Source organism: Larus michahellis, chromosome 2, assembly GCF_964199755.1.
Source record: "Larus michahellis chromosome 2, bLarMic1.1, whole genome shotgun sequence".
Classification (NCBI taxonomy): Eukaryota; Metazoa; Chordata; class Aves; order Charadriiformes; family Laridae; genus Larus; species Larus michahellis.
Genome location: NC_133897.1, coordinates 47,977,763 through 48,004,853, shown reverse-complemented (window position 1 = coordinate 48,004,853; position 27,091 = coordinate 47,977,763). Strand labels below are relative to the sequence as shown.

General features: G+C 39.4%; 1 protein-coding gene across 4 annotated transcripts in view; it reads left to right on the top strand.

Annotated features, from left to right (window-relative positions):
* CPNE4 (copine 4) overlaps positions 1 to 27,091 on the top strand; it is a 249,600-nt gene that overhangs the window by 126,838 nt on the left and 95,671 nt on the right. For all 4 annotated transcript variants that reach the window (XM_074575177.1, XM_074575178.1, XM_074575179.1 and 1 more), the window contains exons 3-5: positions 5,899 to 6,078; positions 19,868 to 19,939; positions 23,767 to 23,841. In XM_074575177.1, the coding sequence (XP_074431278.1) occupies positions 5,899 to 6,078; positions 19,868 to 19,939; positions 23,767 to 23,841 (327 nt within the window). The remainder of the gene's footprint in view (positions 1 to 5,898; positions 6,079 to 19,867; positions 19,940 to 23,766; positions 23,842 to 27,091) is intronic.

Sequence of the window (27,091 nt, the reverse complement as noted above, 5' to 3'; positions counted from 1 at the left end):
ATAGTTATCAACCATCATATTTCTCTCTTCTTTTAAAAGCTATGAGCGTATAAGGCAAACTCCACCCAGGAACTTCTTAAAGAATTTATACATAGTATGTATTATAAACTATCTGTTTCCTGCTTCAGAGCAGTGAAAAGTAACTGAGAAAGTAAAAGTAAGCAGAGGACAGTCAGTGGCCCTGAACAGAGAAGTGGGCTTTCTTAATGAAGAACTTTCCAACTAAGAAATAATAAAATTGTTTAGACTGGAGCCCCCTGGGGCTTGGGCTGTTTATAAGTATTAGTTTTTCCAGTGCTTGAAAGCAGTTTTTCGTGGTTGTGACTCGGAGGTTTGCAAGCTATCTAATATTTATATCACATAAATAAAAGAAACTACTTGCAGATAATTTCCAGACCATTCACGTTAAATGCTTCTCTTCCAGCCAACTTGTATCCAAAAGTTTTTGCCAATGTTGACAAGATTATGCTTGGCTTTGAGCTCTATAGCTTAAAAAGAACTAAAGACCTATTGGTTTCTTCTCAATGTTTTCAAACATCAATTAAACTGAAAACAAGGGCTATAAATTATGGTGACCTTTGCAATGACTTTTCATTTGTTGGATAGAGATGTGATGGCGTGAAAGCACTGCTAATAATAAAAAAAAAAATTATTAATACCTTCTTCAGGAGTCACCAAGCAAAGTGTAAATTGCTTTCTGCTTGGTATCAAATTTTTATGTAAGGTACTGTATCATGGAAATTTTCAATCTTGTTAAAACTCAGATGACCTAAAAATAATCTTACCCCTTCACCTCTGTACATTATGTCATCTCAGCTGACAAATGTGATTTTTCTAGATTTAATCAGCATTTTATAATGACTCCTAACAAAAATAGAGCCTGCTAGTTTTCCCTTGTTGGCCTGTAAAATGTATGGGGAACAGTGGGTTTACATGTTGGTCTAAGAACTTGCTAAAAATATAACAGCCACAAAAAAGCATGCTGTGGGCTGAATAGCGTCACCTGCTCTCTAATTAATAGAATTTGCATGTTTACAGCTTTCAACCAGTTTTTTAAAAAAAACTTCAGGAAATGCAGCACCAGACCATAGTTCTGTAGACCAAAGATTTTGCTTAGTTCATGAGGCAGCTGTGCCATTATTGACTATAGCAATCCCATGCTATTTCATGGGCACGATTAAAATTTTCCCCAAAGAAATGTCCTTTTTGTGAGAATGCAGTGGATTCTCCACTACCCTTTGACTCTTGGCTGCTCTTTTCTTCAAAGATGTCAAGTAACAGCCACTGAAAATTTGTTGCTTTTGTGCCAGTTACGAGTTTGCAAAAAATAGAGTGGAGAGCAGATAGGTACCAGTTATCTGTGTGGGCCACTGCACACAGCTGATCTGTGCCAAATGCTGAAGCGTGGCCTTGAAGTGCAGAGCTGTGGGTCCTGTAGATAATTCACTGTTTCTCTGGTTTCCTAGGGCGTGCTGAGAAAGCTGTGTTTATGATCACTTGAAAACCTTAGATATCAGGTGATAGAGGCTTCAACCTAATCCTTGTTCATCCTTGTATATGCAATAGCTTATACTCCATCTAATTTTGATAGAAGAAGAAAAAAAAGTCCCCCTCATGCTGGCTCTTTTACCTCAAATTGACTTTTTAGCTAGTGGTGGATAATGGAGAGGAGATTCTCAGCCTGTACTTTAACCATTTAGTTACGTCTTTGTCAGGGAGATTTTAGCTAGGATGAAGAATTCTTTCCTCGCTGAAATGACCGTGTTTATCAGAGTTCTGCAAAGCTCACTGATTTTCAGTAGCTCACAGACGAAAGATGCAAACAGCATAAGAAGCCTGAATTTCAGTATTTGTTCATCTGTCTTTTGAGCTTCCTTTAATTTGATGCTATCTGACTGCAAAGGGAGTTTTGCAGTTCTTCAGCAGTGATGGTGGGTCAACAGGAAAGCAGGCAAACATTTCTGCTAACTGTCCATCCATGGTGAGCAGTACAGAGAGAAAACAACTTTCAAACCTAGCTTCCAGTTTCCTCTGGGTTTGACAGGAGGATTCAGAAGGCCCAAAACAAGAAGTCCTTTTCTTTTCTATATTTTAATTCCTGCTGTTAAGATGGCGCTTTATGCTATGGAGGCTTACTTTGGTGTTTGTATGTCATTCATAGTTCCCCAAGGGGAAGCTCACAGGGTGGCTGCATCCAGATGGGCCTGCCAAGTAATCCTGGCTGCTCAGCAGGGTGCCACCTTCTGTGGAGTGACAAGGTCCTAAAGAGATGAAGAGGGAGAGCAGCATGAGTCCATCCCAGGAGGGGAAGATGCAAGTCCTTTTCTCTGTATAAATTGTCCTTGAAGGGAAAGCGCAGGTAAAGCTGTACCATGAAGCAGATGTTTGGATCGTGGTGTCAACTGAAGCACTGCTCTTTTTAAGGTCAGTTTTAACTGTTAACACAGCCCAAAGGTGCATGTAGCTGTCAATTTTTTATTTTGAAAATTTATTCTGCTTTAATAAATTGGAGAAATTCCTTGTTCTAGCAAAGTCCAGAAATAACAGATGGCTCATTTGTCAGGCATCAGCAAATGCTAAAGCTGTGGGCATGACCCCTGTCCATGTCCTGTTGAGAAATCTACCTGTCTTCAGGATTAGGTTGCCCAAGAGTTTGGTGTTTTCTCTAACAAGACCAAAAGTGTAAGTTCCACTTGCTTATAACATGCTGTTGTTGAACTTAAAAGATCTCTTCTGCAAAAGTAATGAAGATTTAATGTAGTTGCTGATGTTCTTCGTTGTGTTTTGGAGAGCATTCAAACTGAGAAGTATTAACTTTCTGAATTGAGAAAGTTAGAACTTCTGAAAGTTGATGAGGCTGGACAAAGCTGAACTGTGTTTTCTTAAAGCATCTGAGCCTTCATTATCCATGGAAGTGGAAGTGCTGTTACTGACAAACTGGATTAAGGATATATGGCATGAGGTCAGCATCTTGTCAGACTGCTATGGACCTGTGTTTTGGGTTAGCATGGAACATGTCACCAGATTTTGCTTGAAATGAAACAGGTCCTCCAGGTATTGGGTTAAGTTGTGGTCAAAACCAAACCAACCTTTCTTTTTAAAGTACCTGCAGCACTGTAGATCATTATTTCCTTGATTATCCATGAAACTGTACCTAGCAATAGTATTCTCACCAGTTTTCATTTCATTTCACCATTTTATTTCACGCTCATCCAGCATGTCTCAAGAGAGCATTAAGGCTTTACAATTGAATATGAGAGCAGGAATACTCAAGAAAGAGCAGCCTCTAACAAGTGGCAGAAGTCAAATGGAGATTCTACCTTCTGTTTGTATAGCATCTTTTAACCTAGAGTGTTCCATGAGTTAGTGCATTTATTGAACTGTTGTGTTCACTGCTGCTTCTTGGTCATGAGTCACTCCAGCTGGTTATCAGTGCTGGTTATCAGTGCTGGTTATCAGTGCTTAGCACAGTAATCAAAGCAAGGAAATGGAGCTGGGCTTCCTATGCTGAGGACCCTGCCAGACTTTCTAGCTAAAGAATAGGGTAACCGAAATATGCTGACAAAGCAGACTGGTAGACTAATAGGGCTAAAGGCTACTGCACACTGCTGACTGCTGAGAGGGGCATGAAGAATTTCATATTGCTTGTGAGAGCTGCTGGCATTGCTTCTTTCGATACAGATTTTTCTCACGTAATCCCATGCTCTGACATGCTGGCTTGATGTATCATCTCAATAATGTGGGAAGATTGGGGAAATTCAGTGAAATGGCTATATTTCAGTACTGTGTCTGTCAAGGGAAGGATGTCAGTCAATCACAGGCTGGAAAAAGCAAACAGCGTCTTATCACTATGTGAGACTAAAATTCTTAGTGTCCCTTTGTGCAGACCTGTGCCTCCATTTTCGGGCCCTTCACTCCCTTACACAGTCATGTATTTAACCTGTGTTGAGCACATATAAATCTTGCTGCATTTCACAGTAGAGAACCACTTCCCCACATTCCAGCAGCAAAGTCGAGATGAAGAAAAACAATAACAGAGAAACTTCAGTTGCTGCCCAAGGAGATCTGCCCTACCAACGAAGCAATTAAAATGACGCCATTAAATTAACAGTTTGTACACTTACAAGGAGTGACTTTAGGAGATTACTGTGGCTATGAAGAAAGATTTAAAACTGATCATTTAAATATTTTGATTATGTGATCTGCTGATGCACTGTTTCATGAGATGACAGCTCTTCTGCAAGTGGATCAAATCACTTACCACTTTGAAGAGGTCTCTGAGACATCCCATTGAACTGACTCATCATCTGACGTAGGGAATATTTCATGTTGTAGCAGTAATGGTGGCTTCAAGTCACATTGATTGCAAGTGGAGATCAAAAAATCTTTGAGATAGGCTAAGCGCCTGAATGGAGGTAGCTGGTATCCTTTCTCAGTTATGTTATTCTTATTATGCTTTGCATCACTGTTATCAGAACCATCATTTTTAGCTAATCTAAGAAAGAGACTAAGAATGAATTTGTAAGTAAGGCTGCTTTCCTTTTTGTGATGGTCTCATCTTGGCATAGTCAGAGCACATTGACACAGCTGTGTGAGGAGACAGCAATGGTAGCACTGGTTTGCATCTGTTCGATGACTGGTAGCATCTGTTTGATGATTAACGAAAGGATTTCAGCTGTTAGAGCTGTCAATCTGACACCTTTGATGATCACTAAAATAAATCTGTGCTACCAAGAACTGCTCATTTTTTTTCCCCTGCTTTTGATTTACTTGACTCTTAGTGTCCTTGCCGATAACTACTAGCGAGGCTAATGTGTTATAAACGCTGAAAAGTGAAGCAAGCGGCTGTCATTTTTTGCACAACAGATGTTCCTGATCAGGAATCAGACAAAGGATCTCATCACTCTTCCTCTGAGCAATTTAATTTGTCTGTTCCATGGCACACCAGCCACCTCCTGTCTAGTGACTGACGTGCCCAAGTCCTACTTCATTTTAGGATCAGTCCCTTTAATCTTACAGAATTATTAGGTTTTTTCTGTGCCAGAGCAAAGGGAGTGGAAAAAAGGAAATTGCTTCATTGCTTAGGGTGTTACCCATAATGCATCATAATGAAAAATAGCAAAGGCCTACTTCAAAATAGGAAACCCAAGTGCTACATTTTAAGAAAACTAGAAAGTACTCTATGAGCACTTTTCTGAAGAAATAGCCATTTAGTTTTGATGGTGTTTCTTTACCAGTTGTAAGGCTCAGAGGTAGCGATAGGCAGTGTATAATCCATCAGATTCTTGTAATGCAACTTAGCGATGTGGAAAAATTGATATATTTTTAAGAAAAGTTGTTTGCTGTGGATTCAGTTCTCCACTCTTTAATCATGGAAGTTGTCCAAAATGAGTAATTACTGGGGTTTTTGCTTGCTTTTGCATTTAGTTTGATAAAACTGTATCGCTCTGCTGGTGTTTTGTAGTGATGGATGGGTACTGCTGGAGATGTAAATTCTATAGTTGTTCTCTGGTTAATTTCCCAGTTATTAGTCTTGCATAAGACTGTTGTTTTGCCTATGCACAGCGCCAGACTCTGCCGCCTGACTGCTAGTATAGCCAATGGGTGGCTGTCATTGCTCACCCTGCGAAGGGCTGCAGACTGTGTTCCGTGTTCCTACCAATATTTGCCAAAGACTTGCCAGAAGGGAGAAAAGCAAGGGAAGCTGGCCTTATCTTGTGCATGTGGCCAGCCCTCCATGGAAACGGCAGCTGCTGCTGCCCATACAAATGGTAGTGTCTGTGGCCACAGTCAGAGCTGGCAGTCCTGATAATGAGGAAATTGTATTTGAGGTTTTCATTGTAGTCCATCACTGGTAGGAAGAGAAACCACTCACATGACCTCTTTTCCATTTGGCAGGTTGACAGGACAGAAGTGATTCGAACCTGTATAAATCCCGTCTTCTCCAAGCTGTTCACGGTGGACTTCTATTTCGAAGAGGTGCAGCGGTTGCGGTTTGAAGTCCATGACATTAGCAGCAATCACAATGGGCTGAAGGAAGCTGATTTTCTTGGTGGCATGGAATGTACTCTTGGACAAGTAGGTATCGCTGCCATTTTTCCCCCTTGTCTCTTATAATTTCTATGTATATGAGATATATCACCTTGTTAAATGACTGATGGGTGAGATTTGTCGTTCGTGACAAAATTTGTAATTGGTGCTTTGAACAGGATAATTAGGAACTTTTGCTGTAGTATAGCTTCAAGTGAGCCAGTGCCATAGGAAACTGAGTGTCAGTGATTGGCCTTGTACAGTAAAAGCCCAGGCTCATTACACCACTGTTGAGAAATAGACTGATTTGTGAGAAAGTTATTGTTCCTAACATTATATGGTATTTAAAGCAATTTCCAAGTTCAAGGAATGCTTACAAATAGCCTTTACTCACATGGGGTAGTGCCTGGTGATGTGGCAAATAGAGAGATAGGGTTGGATTCATTTCCCTGACTCTCAGTCATCCAAAAGTTAGGTGTCTAGACTAAGTTACTCTTCTGATTTCCATCTTTAGTTCAGTGGAGAGAAACAGACAGTTCCAGCAGTTGATTCATTCCACCTGAGACACCCATCACAGATTAGGATAAATTGCCTTCAGGAGATACCTGCCTATCCCCATCAGTTATCAGGAGAGTCTAGACAGCTGGCTTAGAGTAGATACCTAACTTTTTAGACGACAAAATCTAAGAGTGATGAGTCCTACCCACAGGATCGATATCTAGAAGTTGTCAAAGCCAGATCTGCAGCAAATTCCTATATTGCAGGCTGATTACATGGTACAGTGTCCCATGTATTACAGTTTATTTGTAACTGACAGACTTTTTGTTATGCAGGGTCTCATAATACAGATCTCAACTCCGTCCACGGGGGCAAGGCTGTGGATAGTCTCAGTTTCACTGAGCTTGGGTGTAAATTTGCTCTCCGCTCTGCGGTAGCTTGTATGATGTAACTAGGCAGTGCTTTCCTTTAGATAATCCTTTGCAGCGCTTCCACATAAGTTTGTAATCTGAGCATGGTAGCTTGTCATGGAAGATGCTGCAAAGCTTTGTTTCCTATTTTCTCACCTTTTGTTGTTGCTCCCTCAGCCCCACCACACATTAATCCCTTTGTTTTTCTCCCCAAAGCTATTAGACCAAACATGCTGAAAGAGGAAAAGTCCTCTCAGTGAGATAATCGATACGAAATATATGTATTTATGAACTCAGCTCAACATGAAGGTATTGGTATTTAGGATATCTACAATGTACAGTAAAGTCTGTTCTTTTTGACAGACTTCTTTTGGCCTTAATCGATGAAAATAAGCTATCCTATAACACTAAGGAGAATGAGAAACAAAGAAAAAAGTTATTACAATGTTCTTCTTGCTTAATTGACTTGAAAATGAAGGGAAAAAAATGTCACTGCTGCTGCCTGTAGCATAAATGTCTTTATAATGTCTCTATAAATAGCACACAGCTGGGTTGGTTGCAGTGTAATTTTAATGGTAACCAAGAAAAAATAATAACAGGCTGAAATCTGTTCACAGTAATGTAGCCTTGAGGACTCTGATCTCATACTTAGACTTTTTTAGGGGGAGAGGTTGTCCCTGCTCTTTCTAGTTTTTTAGCTTTACATAATTCTTCAACTGATTTAAAACCCCAAAATGTTAGCACTGGAATTGTCACCTAAGCAAAGCCATTATGAGGAGCCCAGCACTTAAAATCTTACAGCACAGGCTGTACGTATGGAGCTTACACTCATGCTTAGCTGTTTAGTGTAACTACTGCATTTTCGTAATGATAATAATAGAGCTGTGGCTTTTCTCGAGATAATTTTAACATGAATTTGTTGTTCTACATAATTTTAATGCCTGAATTTAACATGATTTTGTGTGAGAGTGTGTGCCTGCGTATCAATTCACTTTGCAAGTAGGTCTTATCTGAGACATCCAGGAAGGCTGTAGATTTTTAGGGACAGTCTGAAAGACTGATTCCCTCCCCACCCCCACATAAATGTGCCAACTTTTATTGCTCTCTTCTAGGTAATAGTTGATCTAGAAGAGATTCACTGCTACCTGTACCTGTTCTTAGATCATTTAGATGTGTAGTAAAACTGCATTTTTTTTGCCTGAATCATTTAATACTTCTACCTTAAACAAAATCAGTAGGAATAACAAATAGCGGGAAAAGCAATAGCATGGTTATACAGTAAGCTGACAGAGAGAACTGAGTTCTCCTTTTCTTCTGATCTCTCTAAATCCTACGTGTAGCCTACCCGATAGATACAAACTTATTGGAAATTTGGGGTCTTGGATGCAAACGATGGAGAAATGCGTTCCTTCCGAAGGTGCCATTATTAGCAGTTTCCTGCCAAATGCTGTAATAAATCTGTGTCCCGAGAGAGTGAAAGGGGCACCGACTTGTAGGCTGTTAGATCCTGAACATAGACTGACTAGTGACATCCCGCTGGATTTTCAGCAAGATTTATTTCTACTGCTCTTGCCAGGACAAACCAGTTCTGTGCCTCTACTAGTAAATATTGTAGTTAGCAGCATCCTGGCATGCAGTCAGTTATACCTGGATGTGAAGAGTAAACGGACTAATGGGCATTTCATATGCCACAGTATTATAACACAGTAGAACAAATGGCTGTGGATAGACACCTGCTGAGTGTGATTAAGAAAAACGTCAATGTGCTAGATAGAGACATTTCTTGAAGTCTTTTGTTTTGTCCATCATGCTCAAAAGTTGCCCTTTCAAATAAAACAATAGCAGATTATCTCTTGAAGGGGAGGAGGTTTAGTGCAAGGGTTTTGGGGGGAACTTTTTGGTGTATTTTTAAGTACTAAAATTCTGTTCCTTCCACTCAGAAAGGGTCTTCTAACATTTCAATTTCCCAGCTTCTTCAGAGTGTCCTAATAATGTGCCAGTTTGCAGCATGTTAAAAAATATGTTATGTACAATTGGAATGATAGTCAGGTCAAAAAAGCTGTAAAAACTTAGAGAAGGTACTAAAGTTGAAAGTGCAAACAAATTTTTCTCAATTAGTAGCATCATCTTAAAATATGGTCTGCAATTACATGTAGTTCATAAAATGGAGTTTCTTAAAGAACTTTACACGAAGACAATGTACCATACTCAACTAATTAAGCTGTCCATGCTGTATTACTTAAAGTAGCATTGTTAAATGGTATGTTAAGGTGCATAATTAAAAAATATGCATTGTTAAAATATGTTATTATTTTTCATTTTACAGTTCATTTCTAAGTAACTGCATAAAACTAAAATCTAATAATACCATTTTTTAACAGTTAAGTTGTACAGTCATAAGGCAGCTACTTAAGCAAGGAAACTATACTGTATTGTGCCTGTAACCTCAAAAAGATTATTCCAAATCTGAAGCATATTTGTGAAGTTATGGCACACTATTTTTTTTTTTAACAGTGTTGTCCTCTAAAACACAACAGAGCATGAAACATCCTTTATCTAGTTTGTGTTTGTGAAAGAAGTTGTTTGGGTTTTACCTTTGGCTTTGGCTTTGTTTAGGAATATAGCAATAGAAAGAGCAGATGAATTCTAGCAAAGCTAACATTTCTAGTTTTTACCCTATTTTTTTTAGGTATCTGTGTACAGAATTCCTCCTAGAAGATATTTTGTATCAGAATTTAAGCATGCAACCAGCTTGTTCTGACAAAATCTGTTAATTCTGGAGTTAAGGCTGGGTCTGGATAATTTCATCCCACATGAAAAAACTTCGAGGAAAATATGATTGAAAAACCTGTGTAAGGCTGGACGTGGAGACTAAACTGTGACAGGATAGTGGGTGTATTTCAATTGAGCCTAATGAAAAGCTGAAATCGGAGGGAAAGTTTAGTGCGGTAGCATAGATATTTGGGAATGTGTGCTCTTCCTGTTCAAATCGTAAAGTAATATAAGTCAGAAGGGACCTCTGGAGTCTCTAGTTCAATCTGCTGCTCAAAACAGATTAAAGCAAGTTGCTCAGGGGCTTGTTCAGTCCCATTTTGAATATCTCCAAGGATGCAGATCTCACAGCCCCCGTGGGCTTTGTCCCAGTGCTTTGCCACCCTCACAATAGCGATGGCTTCCTGCCCCTAGGGTTTGCCTACCTCTGCAAGACCAGAGAAAAGCAGAGGCTTAACGAACCCTCACTTCTATGTCATGTGGAAACATTTACAAATGCTTGTAGTAGCCTTCAAGTGGCAAAAGAAAGTCCGAATTGGCAAATCGAAAGTAAACAAAGCAGGGATATCTTAGCCATAGCTGGTCTTGCTTTGGGACGAAGCGGGTAGGTAGGTGAGCTGCTGCTGTAGGTGGCTGCTCTCATCCTTTGGAGTGGGAGTGTTGGGGTAGAGCAGTCGTTTGGCACTGTGCTTTCCGCGACAACAGAAATGGTTTAGGATGCTCTGTCAGGCTCTGCATCTCACTACTACTCTTCTAGCTCTTTGATTCACTCTAGATAGTTGCCATTCTTCGCATAGGCACTGGCAAGCAGAGGCATTTGTATGTCTTGTTGTGATAAGCACTGAAATCACAAGCAGTAATACTTTAACTGCCATTTTGAGGCATTACTGGATAAAAGTGAGCTCTTGCTTTCATGTAGGTGCTTTAGGTGCTATGAATCAGTTCATCCTTAGTTGTGATTTTACAAATGTTGTCTTTAACTGAGGAGAGTAAATTCTTCCCCTTCTCTTTCCCTTTTGTTTTTCCCCTTCCCCATCCCTAGGAAAAGTATTCAGGCACTCCATTCACCCAAATGAATCACTTCCAATTGAATCCCCATCTAATCACTGAAGGTTTTATATTTCTGTTGCTTTTTGGTGGCTCACAAAAACTGTGATTGTTTTGTAGTACAGGAGGTAGATTTATTATGTTTTTTTTATTTAGTGAGTTGGGGTGTTTTGTCCACCAAAAAAACGTTGGGAAAAAAAATCTTAGAGGGACAAACACTAGCAGAAATTTGATAGCCTAATTTTTATGATATTCATCTGGGATTTCAAAACCTCAATCCCAAGTCCTTTTCTGTTTATGTGTTAGTGCCTTCATGTGTTCTGAGCCTCTCTAATGCTCTCTTATTGGAATTGTTCTGTTTTATATTCCATAAACTTTGTAAAGCATTGAAAGCTCAAACTTTTTAATAGCCGAAGTTAACTCCTTAACCATACAGGAATTAAGTATCAGGAGGGTGCCTTAAGAACATTTTTGTCTCTGAAGTTTCACCCAAAAGTCTCAGCCTGATCTTTAAGAACTCACAAAAATTTTGTCAATGAATAATCATTTTTTGACAAGAACTAAAGAAACTTACGTTGCCAAGATATTCTTGATTACTGCTTAGCTGTACCTGCAACATCATTAAATTATAGGAACCAGTAAAGTTGTTATTTCTCAAATGCTGTGAACTGTCCCCGCTCTGCAGTGTGGGAATAGCCTTTGTGGCTTTTCTTTCAGTATTTACCACGGCTGATGTTTGCTATTTTCAAATTTGTGATTTCATTCCTTGTTTGGTTTCTTTTAATTTACAGAAGTGTTAAAATATTGTTACAACTCACAACTCCCTTACTTGCTCAACTAGTAGCACAAGTAAAGAAAACTGCAGAGATGTACATCTTTTCCTGCCAAGAACCTTTTCAAGTATTATTTAGAGATTTAATATTTCCCTTACATGCATTTGTGTACAAATTATATTGAAAATTTTCCTTCTCAGTAATGAGTATTATTGTTTCTTCTGTGCTTTTAATAATATATGCCATAAGCAGATTATGTACTTGAAAATGCTGACTGATTATTAGTTCAGTTTCAGCCATTGCAAATCCCCTTGCTCTTGAATTGGAGAAAGGCTAAAAGAGCCATAATTGCACCTGAACTAATTAAATTGAAATAGTCTGCATGAGAATATTTGTTTAATAGACTGTTGACTGCTTCTGTGGTGCACAAGACATACAACAAGTTTTTTCAAGGTATTTGAATTCCTAAATCTCATTAGATGTCTGTATGCCTCCTTAGGTATCTAAATACCTTTAAATACTTGGCCTTTGATCTCCTCCAAATGAAGTTGCTCAATTCATTAGTGGGATGAATAATGTACTTTATTAGATATGAATGTAATTTTCTACCAGGGTTGACTCAGAGCAGAAGCAAATCATCAGTGCAGCACTCTTTCCTAACTTTAGCTAACCATTTAAACACCTCAGTTATCCCCAGGAAGCTCTTGGTTTGCCATCGCAGCGTGATCTCTGAAGCTGTAAGATTTTTAGTTCTAGATGAATCTTGCCAGTCAAAGTTAATGGAATTACTTGTACAGTTTGTACTGCTTTGTTTTTACATACTTTATCTTTTTTTTATGAATTACTGTAGCAGTCTTTAGAAAAGTAATTTAAAATTTAGTTTGCTATTATAGTGAGTTATTATGACTAATTATAAAAGAGCTGCTACACTACATACTAATTAAATTCAAAGACCTTTTATGATATTGATAAGCTATTTCCTGTAATAACATTATTGCCTCTTGTGATAGGGTTATCTTTTTTTTCTCAGTGTTCTGTTTTGACTGACTATTTTCAGGTATAGATCTTTAACAAAGACAGGGAGAGGTGCAATTCAGCTGTAAATAGACTGTGAGCTGATCAATACTGTAGGGAACCAAAGAAATCTTGAAGAATGTATGGTACAGAAGATATCATAAGTACAGGGAGGATGACTGCAGCAATAAAACTGGCTCTACCAAGAAACAAGAATTCTGTGAGCAGTTAGACAGAATGACTTTTCCTTCATTATGGACATATACATCTGAACTTGTTCTCTTGCAGGGATTTGTTGGTGTCTGTGAAGGAGTGAACTCATTCCCAAAACCTTTTTTTCATGAGAGTGGAGTAATGTCACTGACATCTACTTGCTGTCTGGACTCTTTTCATGTTGAAATGTAGAATGCGTGACACGTTTTTGACTATCTGCCACCATTCATGGAAATTATTTGGTGGATTCAGAAGCAGCCGGGGAATAGATAGCAAGACAGACACAAGCACATCAGGGTTATATAAATATTGCTTTGTCAAAAACCAGGCTAAAGATGAATGTGTGAAGAAGGAGAGACAGTTTTTATACTGGGCCAGAGCTACCTCAGTTCTTCTGTCCTTGCTTAAATCCGTCATTTACCTACACAGGTAAAATGTTTGTAAAGTCTGTCATTTTTGTGGGTGTTTAGAAGCTTACAGTATCTGACTTAAATGGATTAGAGCAAGAGCGCACTAATATTTTAATTGACTAGCTTCAAGATACATTTTACAAATGTTAAATTTTGAATCATTTATCTAGACACTCTTGGTTCTTCCTACTTACAGCAATATCATGGAAGTATCATGATCCTTCATTTGGGAGACTTTGTAGCTGTGAAAAAGGTGCTTTAAAGGTCATACTTATTTTTATGCAAGAAGGAGGAGACCTTAAGAGAGTGTGTACCATAACTAGTAAATACTTTTGATATGATTATGTCCTGAGTTTTACACGTCACAGAATCCTTCTCTTGCCATACACCAAGGATGAAAATTATTTTGGAAACACAGTCAAGTAATTTCAATTGTATGTGTCAAAGTCTCTGTCCCAACTTGGCAAGATAGCAATTGCTTGTCAAGAAAGGAACAGAACTTGGATAAAAGATACTTTGTGTTAGGCTGGCTATGAATTTTAGCACCTTTGGTAGCAAACAATTCAAAAAGCTGTAACTTCAGGAGGCTCTGAAAAGCTCCTTCATATCAACTGTTGTTTTAAAAAGGCAGGTTGCTGTACAGTGCTGAGAATCAGCTCAGAGGCTGAAATTTCACAAGTACTTCTCTCACTTTTTGAATTCAAGCAATGCTGAACACAACATGGTACAAGCAAAAAAACCCAAACTAGTGACTGAAGGACCCAACACAGTGGTTCCTTCCCAGAAATGGAGAGGACAGCCCCAGAAGGCTTAAATAGCATTCATCTTGTCTCTACAAGCAGTGGGGTGCAAGCAAAGAGGATGACAGTAAGATAGAGACAGACTTTTTATAAAGTGGGTTTGAAGGATTTAATGTTTTAGTAGCTATTAGTTAATTCAATTGGAGAAGGACAACTGACACTGTATTACAGGAATTTGAAAAATCCCCTTTGAAAATGAACATGTTCACTTTTCTAAATTGAGAAAAACAAAATGAAAATATGGAAGGCTGATGTAAGGTTGCAGACTCAGTCTTGTCAGTTTGGGGTATTAACCGAGCCCATCTTAAGACACCAAATCGTAACTGAGGCAAAATGCTTGGAAAAGACAACCGCAGGACACAGAATAATCCCTTACTGAAGTTTAAGAAGGGAGGAGGAAGCAGAGCTGTGGTACTATGAAAAGTAAATCATTATATCACAGAGAAATGAAGTTTGGGCAGAATGTGCTTCCTAGTTGGCCTCGTAAGCACCACCACAGGGGAGGTGTACATGCTTTTATAAACAACATAGTGCCATGTTTAAAAGAAGATGCTGCTAGCTGAGTGAAATACGCATTTGGGAAGTGCATGCATAATGTGAGCAAAAAGATGAGAAGATTATCTCTGAGAGGTTCAGTAGAGGATCAGTAGGTAGTATCAGAGCTAAAGACGCACAGGTTAGCAGTCCAAAAGCAACTGGAATATTCATGAGGCTTAAGCCGGACACTGGTGCATGGGCTAATATGATGCCAAAACTATGGACAAGCCTGACAGCTTACAGTGGTCATTCTTCAGCTAGAGAGGTAGTTCAACTGCAATTTGGAAAGACACAAACTGAAGTAGTGCCTAGGGGAGGCAGGGAAAGTACTGCTTCTTGAGTTAGAAGCACTACCAAGCCACGGAGCTGATCAGGCATGGACATACAATGGAGGGCAGGTAGATGTCTAGAGAAGAATTTGTGGATTTTTGCAAGGGTTGGTGAAAGATTCATGAGACATTTTTGGAAAGAGTATGATAGCTACTTTTCTTTCCTTGATACATCAACATGGTTCTACGGCATGGTGTTAGAAAAACACTCTGTTTCTATGTGTACCACTGCTGTTTGGTGGGAGATTGCTCCTACAGGCTCGAGGTTGAGTTGTGTGTGGCACCAAGGGCTCTGCACGGGGCAAATGAATGCATTTGGTGGTGAAAATTCAGTCTGTGTAAAAGGCATTTGTATCAAGGGGAAAATCCTGGGAAAATGTGACTAGGTGCTCCTTGTGGTCCTGAAAAGAGTTGGGTCTGCTAGAAGAAAGTTAAGCAACTGTGCAAGTCCGTATAACAGCAATAACATATCTGAGAGAAGAATTAACACAGAGATGCTGGGAAATGGTCGTTCAGCTAAAGCTATTTGTCTGACTACCGCAGCTGGCAAGGAAGAGATACAAAGACTTCAAGTTGTGTGCTGTGGAGGGAAATTTATGCCTTACCTGGCTGTCTAAATAAGTAAATTTGCGGTTCCTGAAAGAAAGTCCAGTGGGCAGAAGAGGCCAGTCTGAATAAAGAATTTGAGACATCGAAGGAGTAATTTTAAATGATCCTATTCTTCTAGTTTTGTAACCACAAAGCTAAGTTGCATACACTCTCACATGTCACTAAGCAGAGTATTTGCCCAGTCCTTGGTTCTGTCAAAATCAGAGACCAGTCGTTCCACGTGTTACAAGAATTCACAAAAGCAGTGTCACATAAATGGAACAGGAGCTGTGACCATTGTCCATGGATGTTTCAAGAAGCCTTTAACAAAGGAATATTGGTGTTATATCCAGAGCTAGATATTATACAAGTCAATTTAATTGAAGCAAGTAAATAAAGAAAAAGCACACAGCTTTCTGATCCCAGAGGAAATGTGGAATGTGACCATCGGGCCTCCAGCTCAGGGTGGCACCTTGCAAAACTGTGTCAATGAAAGAGCTTGGACCAGCCCCAGCTGTCAATTTAAACAGGACTCTCAGTATGATATATGGGATTTATCTGTTCCTGCCAATGCTAAATCACTATGTTAAAAAGCCGTATTGACATTTTCTCGTTAGCGTTGGGACTTCTGTATAATATTGAAAGTTATCCCAATATTTGGTTAAGGAAGGATGACATAGAGAAATAGGTTTTAAAAGGTTCTTAAACAAGCCAGGTAAAGTAGGTCATTATATTTCATAGCTCAACTTACACAGTGCTCATTAGTCACGACTCAGACATAGGAGAGAGCAAACCTTCATCAGAGTCCTTGTCTCTGAGTGACTGCTGAGCAATGCACTCTACACAGCTGGTGTCAGTGCCTCCGTGTTTTTATCCAAAGTGCTGCATCTGTTCATACTCTTAAAATAAAAAAAAGCAAAGTACCTTTTATATATTTTAAATTGGAAATAGGATCAAAGGGCAACATGGGCATCCAGATTTAATTACAGCAATATAGAGCATCTGTTCAGATCTCTCCTTAACCTGTTTGGGCTTGTGTGTAATAAGGGAAATCAAGATCATCTTCAAGGAAATTTCCCACCCTTGTCTTACCACAGAGCTGATATCCCTTAGCATTGCCAAGCAGAAATCTAGTCAAGATGATGTTATGTTGAGATGATTGCCTATTTGATAAATAGGAATCACTTCGTGTGCGTATCCTCCCTCTCTGAAACAGAGCAGTGGCTTTTACATTATGTTCCTATTCCCACCTCTTGCAAACGTATTCAGTGTGTTATGTATTATTGGACATGGGGTTGTCTCAGACCAGTACTAGGTAGTAGTTTATACGTGGTTGTAGCCACAAGTAAACTTTACTTCTTAAGTCTCTCTTAGCCTCACCTCTTAAATCTCGGAGCTTTCGACATCCATTTGTTCACCAGTATGTCATGCTCCTAATAAAATGTTCATCAAAAAACATGTTCTGGAAATGTAATGAGGTTTACTAGGGCTGAACTGGATTCTCCTGTCTGCGTTTCAGAAAGAAGAAAGACATTTGCTTTCTACACTTCATATCAGTTTTGGACAAAACTGTTTTAAATCGCAAGGTTTTGAAGTAGGAGTCAAACCAAAGACTCCTGAGAAATGACAGACCTGTAGTTAATTACCTTCTTGTAAGCCATTTTGCCAGTTCGGCTATCTCTGTAACTCTGGACTTAGACAAATGCTTTCTAGTTGTTTAAGACTTTCTATCTGGCAATCAGGTCAGCAAATGCTTTTTATGATAATGTTCGGACAAAAATTTACACAAACAATAAATGTGATATATAATTGATGGCAGCTTCTTTAGAAGTGGTTCTCTTAACCAATGAGAGCTGGTTTGTACAGTGCATGAACAAAAGGGCAATTTACTGCTAAGGAAAGTAGATTCCTTGACAGTTATTGTAATGCTAGTCTGCAGATCCTAAATCGCTAATTACAGTTTAAGGCAATGATGTTGGCACATTGTTGCCAGATGGAAGATTCATTTTACTGGCCACTTAATTAACAACTGGTAAACGGTTGCACCCAAATACACGTATTTACATATGCAGAGTGCTTACTGTGTCACAATGATGCTAATAGCTTAGAGAGCAAGTCTTATTAATGCGATCTACTAATGGGAATGTCAGAGTAAATTATCTTCTCTGGAACCGTGAGCTTTCTATCTGCCACCTGCATGGAAGCTCCCAAGCTTCAGGTTTCTGTCTGCCCTATGCCTCTTGAAAGCTGGGACGCTTCCCAAACCAGCAAAGCTGGAGCTACCAGTACCTAAAGGGGGCCTACAGGAAGGATGGGGAGGGACTCTTTATCAGGGAGTAGAGCGATAAGATGAGGGTAACGGTTTCAAACTGAAAGAGGGGAGATTTAGATTAGATGTCAGGAGGAAATTCTTTCCTGTGAGGGTGGTGAGGCACTGGAACAGGTTGCCCAGGGAAGCTGTGGCTGCCCCATCCCTGGAGGTGTCCAAGGCCAGGCTGGATGGGGCTTTGAGCAGCCTGGTCTAGTGGGAGGTGTCCCTGCCATGGCAGGGGGGTTGAAACTAAATGATCTTTCAGGTCACTTCCAGCTTGAACTGTTCTATGATCAGTCTTCAGCTAAAAAGATTGCCTGAAAGAGGAAGGGAAAAAGTTTATTTTACTTATTCATGGTGCATTAGACAGAAATAATGGGCTTAAGCTGCAGAGAATTGGGTTAGCTGTTAAGAAAATATATTTACAGTAAGGATAATGAATACCATAATAAATTGCCAGAGGAGGGTGTTTCCCTCTACCTTTGGATATCTTTAAGAACTGATCAGACACACATCTGTCAGGTATAGCTGACCCAGGTGTAACTGGTCCTGCATTAGGACCAAGAAGCTGGACAAAGTGATTCTGGATGTCCGGTCCAGCCCCGTGGCAAGCCTGTGGTCCAACCATGTGATGGCTCTCCTATCTCGCTTTTAAAGCCCATTTTAAACTTGCTTTTGTCCTGCTGACTCAGTCATGACGGTAGCTGAGGATAATCTGAGGTCCCGCTTTTGCTTTTCTGTTCAATTCAGCAAACTGATGGGCAGGACAAACATGTTTCCCCATGATGATGTTAGGCTAAAATTTACATGCTGTTCACTCCTGTCTCACAGCACCTTTTTTGCCTGGCCGTGACTTTGCATTACTCACACTTCTCCAGCTCTGGCCATTACCTACTGACGTGGTTTATTGCTGAAACGTGTAAGATGCCCCGGACTCTAATAAAGGGCCTGAAGCCATTCTTTTCCCTTGATGATTGCCCCTCTTTTACAACCAATACTTCTGCATATTTTGCCAAAGATGTCTATTTGTAGATCATTTTATTTGAAGTGTTATAGATTAGCCATCTGGATGAAGTTGTTCAAGTAATGCTGGATGTAGAAAAGGACTGTTTCTAGTATAAAAGCCGCATTCCAGGGGTTAGGGTTTTTCCCAGGGCAGAATTGATCTTCCGCTCAGTATCTGCACGGCACAATCCTGCTGCAGTATAACATTAAAAGTAATATTAAACGTGATTCCTAAGATGTATTTGGAGTTACCTCTACATCTGTCTACATTTTGAAGTTTTACAATTAAAAAATAAATAAATTAATACAGCATTAACTTTATAGAGAAGAGGGACCTAATATATTGGGACATCACTGTAGCTTACTAATTATGTATTATCACAAGGTTTTTTTCTTTTCTAATATTTTTACTGGTGTAGTTTTAAATGTTTCAAGATGGTTAGGGAAATTTAATGATTATTGATATGGGAAATAACATCTTTTGTCAGTGTCACTCTGATAACATTTATTTGAAGTACATTTATAAACTGGTCAATGGACAAGTTCATTTGCGATGTTGAGTTCTAGGGGAGGTCTGGTACCTGGTAAGCAAAGGAGACAATTTTGAAACTAAAGCTATGGAACCAGGGCAGATCGCTTGCTTCTGTCCTGAGTTTAGAGTTGCTGATATTTTGAAATAAAATAAATGCCTTCTCTTTGAAATGGATTTCAGTTTCCTATAAAAATAAATGGGGTTTGGAGGCATCTCTGATAGATTTGCTGTGTATGGCTCCCCTCTTATTGTCTTTTAAATCCATTTAAATCTTACTTCTGTCCTGCTGTTTCCATCATAGCAATAGTTGAGGAAAATCTGAGTGTGGTTTCCACTATTCTGTTCAACTCAGTCAATTGTGTTCTTCCCATTCTGCTTCACTGCATCTGCATGCTTTGTCCTGCCATTGCATCCTGTCTGCAGGCTTCCTGGGGAAACTTTCTTCTCAGTCGTGGTCTGACTGTGCTAACTCTGATCGTGGATCAAGACACTACCTTGATACCCAAAAAAAAGGCAACATAAAAATGAAATCACAATAAGCCATGTATTTACTACAGAATCTACTCTTTTTTTTACCATTGTTTTTGTTTTTGTGCAGATTGTTTCTCAGAGGAAACTCTCAAAGTCCTTACTCAAACACGGGAACACAGCAGGAAAATCATCTATAACAGTAAGTCTGTCTTAAATACGCTCTTATTTTCCTGTTATTTAAAAATATCTACTGTGACTAATTCTCCCTAAAAGCATCCTGCTAAGTCACCAGAACAACCCTTGATTGAGAAATGTATTTAAATTGTTTATTTAACACTTTACTTTTACTGTTTCTGACAAATGCTTATTGTAAGGAAAAGGCAACAAATAATGTATTATTTTACAAAAGCCACAATATTTACTACTATGACTTTTAAGGTACTTTGATGACAGCAAGAAAGTTGGGCTGCTCGCTACTTTTAGTTGAAGGTCTAGAACCTTCAGGAATTCATGCTGACCCGACACACGAAGGAGTCTGATGTTTCTCGGCCCTTGGGCTTTTTCCAGTTTCTAAAAAAAATAATAAAACCAACTCAGAAAACACACACGCATGCACCCAGCAACACCAGATGCAGAAGTTTGATGAGATTAGGTGTTTTAGCCGTGTTGTAATGCAATTACAGACGGGATAGTTATAGCCCCATGTGTATCTTGAAATCTGCAAATCAATGTATTACCTCTCTTTCATCTTTCTCTTTGCTGGCTTGTTTGGGAGATCAGGCTTGTCTGCAGTGAACCTAGCATGCTTGTGACATTTGCAGCTCTGCATTAAGACAAAGACTATAATAAAATATTCTGCTTTGGGGATCTCTGCTCTGTTGCCTCATGGGGTTGAGAAGGATTTTTTCCTTGATGTGCAATTAGCCAGATGGGTTTCTTTTGGCTTGATTATTTGGATTTTTCTTCTGCCTTCAGACACAGAAGAGACAGCAGACTGTGAGAAATAATGCTTTCTGAGAGCCCAGGGAATTTTCTTTCTTAGGTGTCTTCCTTGGTGCTTGGCTGAGAAGAGATTTGCTTAAATGCATAAGATAAGATAAACTCATTTTTGGTCTGGGTTGGAAAGGAATTCCCTGCTCATCTGCCTGAATAGAACCAGGAGAGAGTTTTGCTCCCTAAATAACTTCGTGTGGTTTGCCTGCTGGGATTATCTGGGCATGCTTCATCTTGTCCATGCCCATGGTGTTCTGGACCCCCGTCCTGTTCTGTGAAGCACACAAAGGATTTTACTCTTGTGAAAACACAAATACTCTAATTCAGCTAAAATCATTAGGCTTGTTAATAGAGTGTTCTGGCAAAAATTAATGCTCTGTGATATACAGAAGATGAGAGAAAATGAGTTAATAGTCCCTGCTGGCCTAACGCTGGCTGATGACCGTGAAACGTGAACCTAAAGTTACTTGCTTTGGCTTCCGGCCAGTAGTACTAAGGAGCAAGTTGACTTTACTTGAATAGGACAAAACTGAACTCAGACAAAAATGATTCTGTGAAAAGTTTGCTGTCTCAACAGAATAAGTCAGAATGGATTATTTATCATTATTTCTGGACCTGGGGTACATACCAGCTATCTTTCAAGTATTCAAGTTACAAATACTAGTTTCCTTACTTGTTCAGTGTAGTGAATTATGAGCTTTTTATTTTGTTGGAATTCTATTAGCCCTTTGGCTGTGTAATGTCTCATCAATACAATTTTATTATATGACTGTGCGATAAAAACAGAACCTTGTTCAACTTCTCCAGTTACAAGTCTGTCAACCTGTATAGGAAAGGGTTTATTAGTTTCAGTTAAAAATATTTGTGAAACTTGATGTGCAAATCCTGGAGCAGCGGGGGTCATATACAGCTTATGATCTTTTAAATCATCAGACTACGTGTAAGACAAATGTTGTGTCAGACTCTGTGAGCCAAATTCCCAGCAAGCTCACATTTGTCTGGAACATGTGAAGCATCGCACACATGTGGGATGGTACTTTAATGCACAGTTAAGCATCTGTGGCCCCACGTGGCTGCATGTGAATATTTTGCATGAGGAAATACAATAGTTTACTGCTGTGAGGTGTCACAGCCAGAACAGTCTTGACTCTGGGAATTTTACTTAATTTAATTCATTGCCAATTAATGTAAACTTTTAATTACTGATTCGGGTATCGAGAAACAAATACGACAAACTCTTAGGGAAAATACCTTTTCTTCCCCCTTCCCTGGGCTCAGCTTCATTTCAGACACCTCTCCTGCCCCCTTCATTGTCTCCACTCCCCTTGCTTTCACTACATGTTACGCTCAGTCCCTTTGGTGAGGTGACAGGCGGCACAGGTCAGGATCAGACTATTGTGATTTCTTTTTTGCTGCTCTTTGTTTCTTACTCATTTTCTCAGCTCTGCTATGGGCTTATACACTGGCTACAATCCCTTTGGGGGTGTCTCTGCTCCAGCATAGGCTTACCTGAGGGTACAAGCCCTCAGAGGTACCTACTGTGGCATGGAGCACCTCCTTCCAGGAGTCCATCTCCAGCTGTGTCCTCAACAACATCCCGTCCTCCATGCCTCCTCCTTGATCTAACTTAGAGTGGTCTCACAGGCCTCCTACTGCTCCTCCCATTGTGCCTTCTGCCTCCAGGAGCTGCCACCCTTTCTCAAATATGTTCACACATTTGCGCCGTATGCACCTCTGATGGGTTGATGTTTTGGGGTGCCGTTGGTGGCTGCTATCTGTTGCTGAGCCACCTGGGCAGTTCACAGCCTCCCCACACAGGCCACCTCTGCAGCCCCTGCTACCAAATCCCTGCCAGTTATGTCCAATGCAGAGTCTAAGTTAGTTTCTGTCAAGAAAGAAAGAAGGTCCGAAAAAATCCCAGTGGTACTGAAGTTTATTGAGGCTGTAGATAGCCAGGCTGATTCCTGGGAGCTGCATATGTGGGCAGTAAAAGCATCCCACACCACAGTTCTCTGACTGCAGCTCTAACCTTAGCAGCCTTCATCCAGTTTGAAGAATAGTTGGGGTGCAGCTCCCCAAGGACCTGGAGTCTGTGTGGTGGAGATGGTCTGAGGCTGGCTCGGGAGCTGATGTGGCCACCAAGTGTGTGGCCGTGGACATGAAACACCCAGGAAATAATTTTTTTGGGGCGATTTTATCTCTGGGGAGAATATTTACAGTACAAAAATATTTTATAAGTGTCAAACAAAATATAATGTGGTTTGTTTCAAAGAACATCTTTCAGTGAAGTATCACAGGTTTGGTTGATACTTTCTGTCCACTGATGCATTTTAATGGTCTGGTCAGGAAGGATATTTTGGTTGGGTTTTTTAACAACATTGCATGGCACAGTGACTAGCATCGTTATCACCATAGCTTAGGCCATCTGAAAGAATCACGCTGCATTATTTTAGTGTTACTTTCCTCTGACTCAGTCTATAGTAAATGGTTTTCTAATGCAGCTATTGCAGAAAAGCCATACCAGGAGAACTCTCCTACTGTAAACGTACCTTTCATGGCAACTAATGTCAGGTGATTTCACTCCTTTTCCCATTTAGTTTGCCAAATGATGCTGAAGCAGCACAGAAATAATTAAGCTTTACACTCAAATAATACAGCTCTTGTATAGTTTTTTTTGTCCCCTTGGACACTTTGAGACTGTGTAATTCTCTGTTATGCTATCTGAGGAAAATCACTTGGTCAGAGGAAAGGGATCCCTGATGGATGTTGATGTGTGTCCATTGACAGGTGATTGACAAGGCATAGTTGTGTGATACAAAGTGATTCAGGTTTGTAGGCTTAACAAGGTGCCACCCATCAGCTGAGCAAGGGATTCACTGAATGCTCTTAGCCCTTCCTGATTGCAAAGAGAAACACATTAACCTGTACCACACTTCAGCTTCCTAACGGGGTCTGCAGTCTTCACACTGGAAAATGGCATCTTTCTCCCCTTTCATTACACCATGCAAAACTCAAATGTAGCTTTCCATTTAGGTGATTGCTGAGGAATTGTCTGGCAATGACGACTACGTTGAACTTTCATTCAGTGCACGGAAATTGGATGACAAGGTAAGCTGCTTGATATTAACCTTACTGAAAGATATAAGAATGCCTGCAAATATAATTTGATGAGATTTTCCCCAACAGATATTTTTTGCCTTGTATTATTAAACACATCAGAGATTTCAGATGAATGTTCAGATTGAGGCTTTCCTCAAGTTGTGAAGTAATTAAAAAAAACAACTCAAGGGAATCTAATTAAAACCAAGACAATTTAATTACGCTATAACCAAGACAATTTAATTATTTAAAATGCCACAGATCAGAAGTGCTTAGAGAAATGAGCTTTCCACAAGTAGTCAAAGACGTTATAGTTGAAGTAAGCGTCTTAAAACAAAGCTAGGAAACTTCATGACAGCTGAGTCACGATATACTTTTTGTTCAACAAAATGTAGCTTGAATGTGAGAAAAAGACTGTTGCACGTTTGTTAAAAAGTTTTCCCCTCTTTAATAAGAAAACTCTCCACTGACTTAAACACTGTTCTTCATTATAAGGACTACCTCTTTCTGAAAATAGCAATACACATATAATAAGCACTTCAAGCAAGACACAGCCCAAGAAATCCAGATAACTGCTTGTAAAGCACACTCTCCGTTATTTCAGTGTAATAGAAGACATATAATTATTTGAGATAGTCTGGGGAATACCTTTGTAATTAATAGATGTCACAAGACTATGGCCCTTTTTAGTCCCTTGTTATATATGAAGCTGCTTCTAATTAGAAACATATGGTAACACTATACGAAAGTTTATGATTCTGATGCTTCAAGCATGTCCTTGTAAAGATTTGACATGTGAGTAGCTTAAAATCAAATCAGTGAGAGTACTTTTGGATACATACATCGGATTTTCAAAATCGGGCCATAACTGATGAATATTTTCATTCCAAACTGCCAGGGGAACTCAGGCAAGCAGAAAGTACACAGAAAGATTAATAGTAGTGGAATTTACTTAGAACACACAAGTAAATAACATTACTGTGCTCAGGGTCACTAACAATCATAAATGATCAGGATCTGAATTTGCTTCTCATCTGAAAGAGGAATTACCTCTTCCTTCGGAGTTGCTGGAGTTTTAGTGTTTCTGAATCGCGTAATTTATTTATGTGTCAAAATGTAGATTTAACAGCCTCTCTTTTGACAGCCATCTTTAGATGTGATTTCCAAACTTGTACACAAGTTTCTTCCTGTTCCACATGCTGTCACATCTACAAAAAAGGAAAGGACATATACAACATTTTAAGACTTCACTTGGTAGTTCCTTTTCCACAAATCTAAAATGTAATGTGGTTTAAATATCATTATTCCCCTGTGACTCTTGTTGTTATAAATTAAAAACATACTGCCAGAGTATGCTTCTGAGCTAGGTCAGTGTTGTCCAGGCAATAGGTTTAGAGAGTGGTTGAAATACTTTAGGGGGATAAAGTTAAGGAGGATCATTCTGAAATATTGCGTTGTCATTCTTGCCATTTTAACATGTCCAAACAAGGTGGGCTCCATCTAATAAAAAATTCCTGGATGGTGCATTGTGTAACTGAGGCAATGACTCATCGTGTGTTATCTGAATCAAAACTCCTGTCTTTAGCCGATGAAAATCACTGGAATTCTATTAGAGTTGAAAGAAGTCTTTCAATTTCCTCCAGCTAGATATGTCGCTCTAAACCTGGCTGAACCTCAGCTTACCTCATTTATAAGAAAAGGCTATGGCTTTTGGTATGGATTATAATGAACTTTGACGTTAGTAGATGCAAGACACTATTAGTAGTTATTGTTATTAGTGTTTGAAATTACTTGAATTGCATAGTTTGGCCATTAGTGAAAAAAACATGAGTGCCCCGATGTCACGTAAAGGCCAAAAAAAACCCATCAGAGAATTGAGAAGAGCCCATCTTGTAAAATCCTAAGCATGGTTTTGAATGCCTCTCCCTACTCAGAGAATTGAAGACTGAGTAGAGATGTAACATCAGAGAAGCAGACTGAGGGCTGGAACTGGCCTTGGAGTCTCCTGAAAGACAGAGGAAGCCTGTGGGAACAACCATTCATGCTCTGCTACACAGGGTCACTTTTGTAACCCCAGGGGTTCCTGTACTGGTCATGGTGGGAGTGGCAGAAGACCAGTTGAATGCTAATGCCTCACAACTTGGGGATAAAGGAAGGCATGGGGGGAGGTTCTGGATGTGCTTTAAGGATTAAAAAAAAAAATAAATTCTTTCCACCGTTACCATCAGTGGTATCTCGAATGGACAAGAATATTCTTCCTCCACCCTTTAAAGGAAAACTCCTTGAAAGAGGATCCGTGTTGTGGTCCTTAAAAGTACGAGTTTCCTCCACTAAGGAAAAAAGTGTGAACAATACATTTTTGGCAGATTAAACAAAATTTTTTGGTCTAATTAAACAGGCAGTATATGTTGTGTTTTGTTTTTTTTTTTTTAACTCCCCTGACATTAAACTGCAAGAGTTTTAGAGATGCCATAAAACAAGTAAAGCCTACTCAATTTTTCCTGCAGGGGTGTCTAAAACATTCAGTAAAAAATTATAGGAAAGTCACAGGTATGAAAGTTTCCTTTAGTTAACTGACTTTGCAGAGATAAAGGTTATATTTTTTATTGCAGTGCTTGTTGGGAAGGTATAACTGCATTTTCATGTTTTATTGAAGCCTAGTCAGCTCAGATGGCAAATCTTTGTTTCAAGGGATCCACTGAGAACACTTCAGAGTGGAACAATAACTTTTGGAAAGGTTCTATTGCATTAATAGCTGTGTCACAATTACCATAACAAGCAGCTACATTTTTATGATAGCTATAATAAATTGTGAGCACTGAAGCAAGCAAACTGCTTTTCCCATTCTGAGAAGCAGTTGTTACGGCTTGAAAAGATTAGCCAGCAAATGCCTGCAACATACAAGCTAATATTGCTTTCTCCCCCCGCCCCGAGTACTAAATGGCTACCAAAAAAAAATCCTTAAACACCATGTGTTGCTATGGAAGAATTTTCAAAACTGATTAGTGTCTTGTGGCTCCTTCAGCCCTTTTCTGAGGGGCCTTTGACTTAACCCCAAACCTGAATTTTAAAAAGTGTCATTCTCTGAAAATATACTGAAAGACGTGTCAAATTATGTACTCAGAAATGGAGGTAGTTAATTTTTTAAAGCTTAAGCCATGTAGTTGTGTTATTACTGTGTAACTGCTGCACATACTGAAAGAACAATGTGCATTATACCACTAGCAAATCCATTACATTAATCATTTAAATATTATTA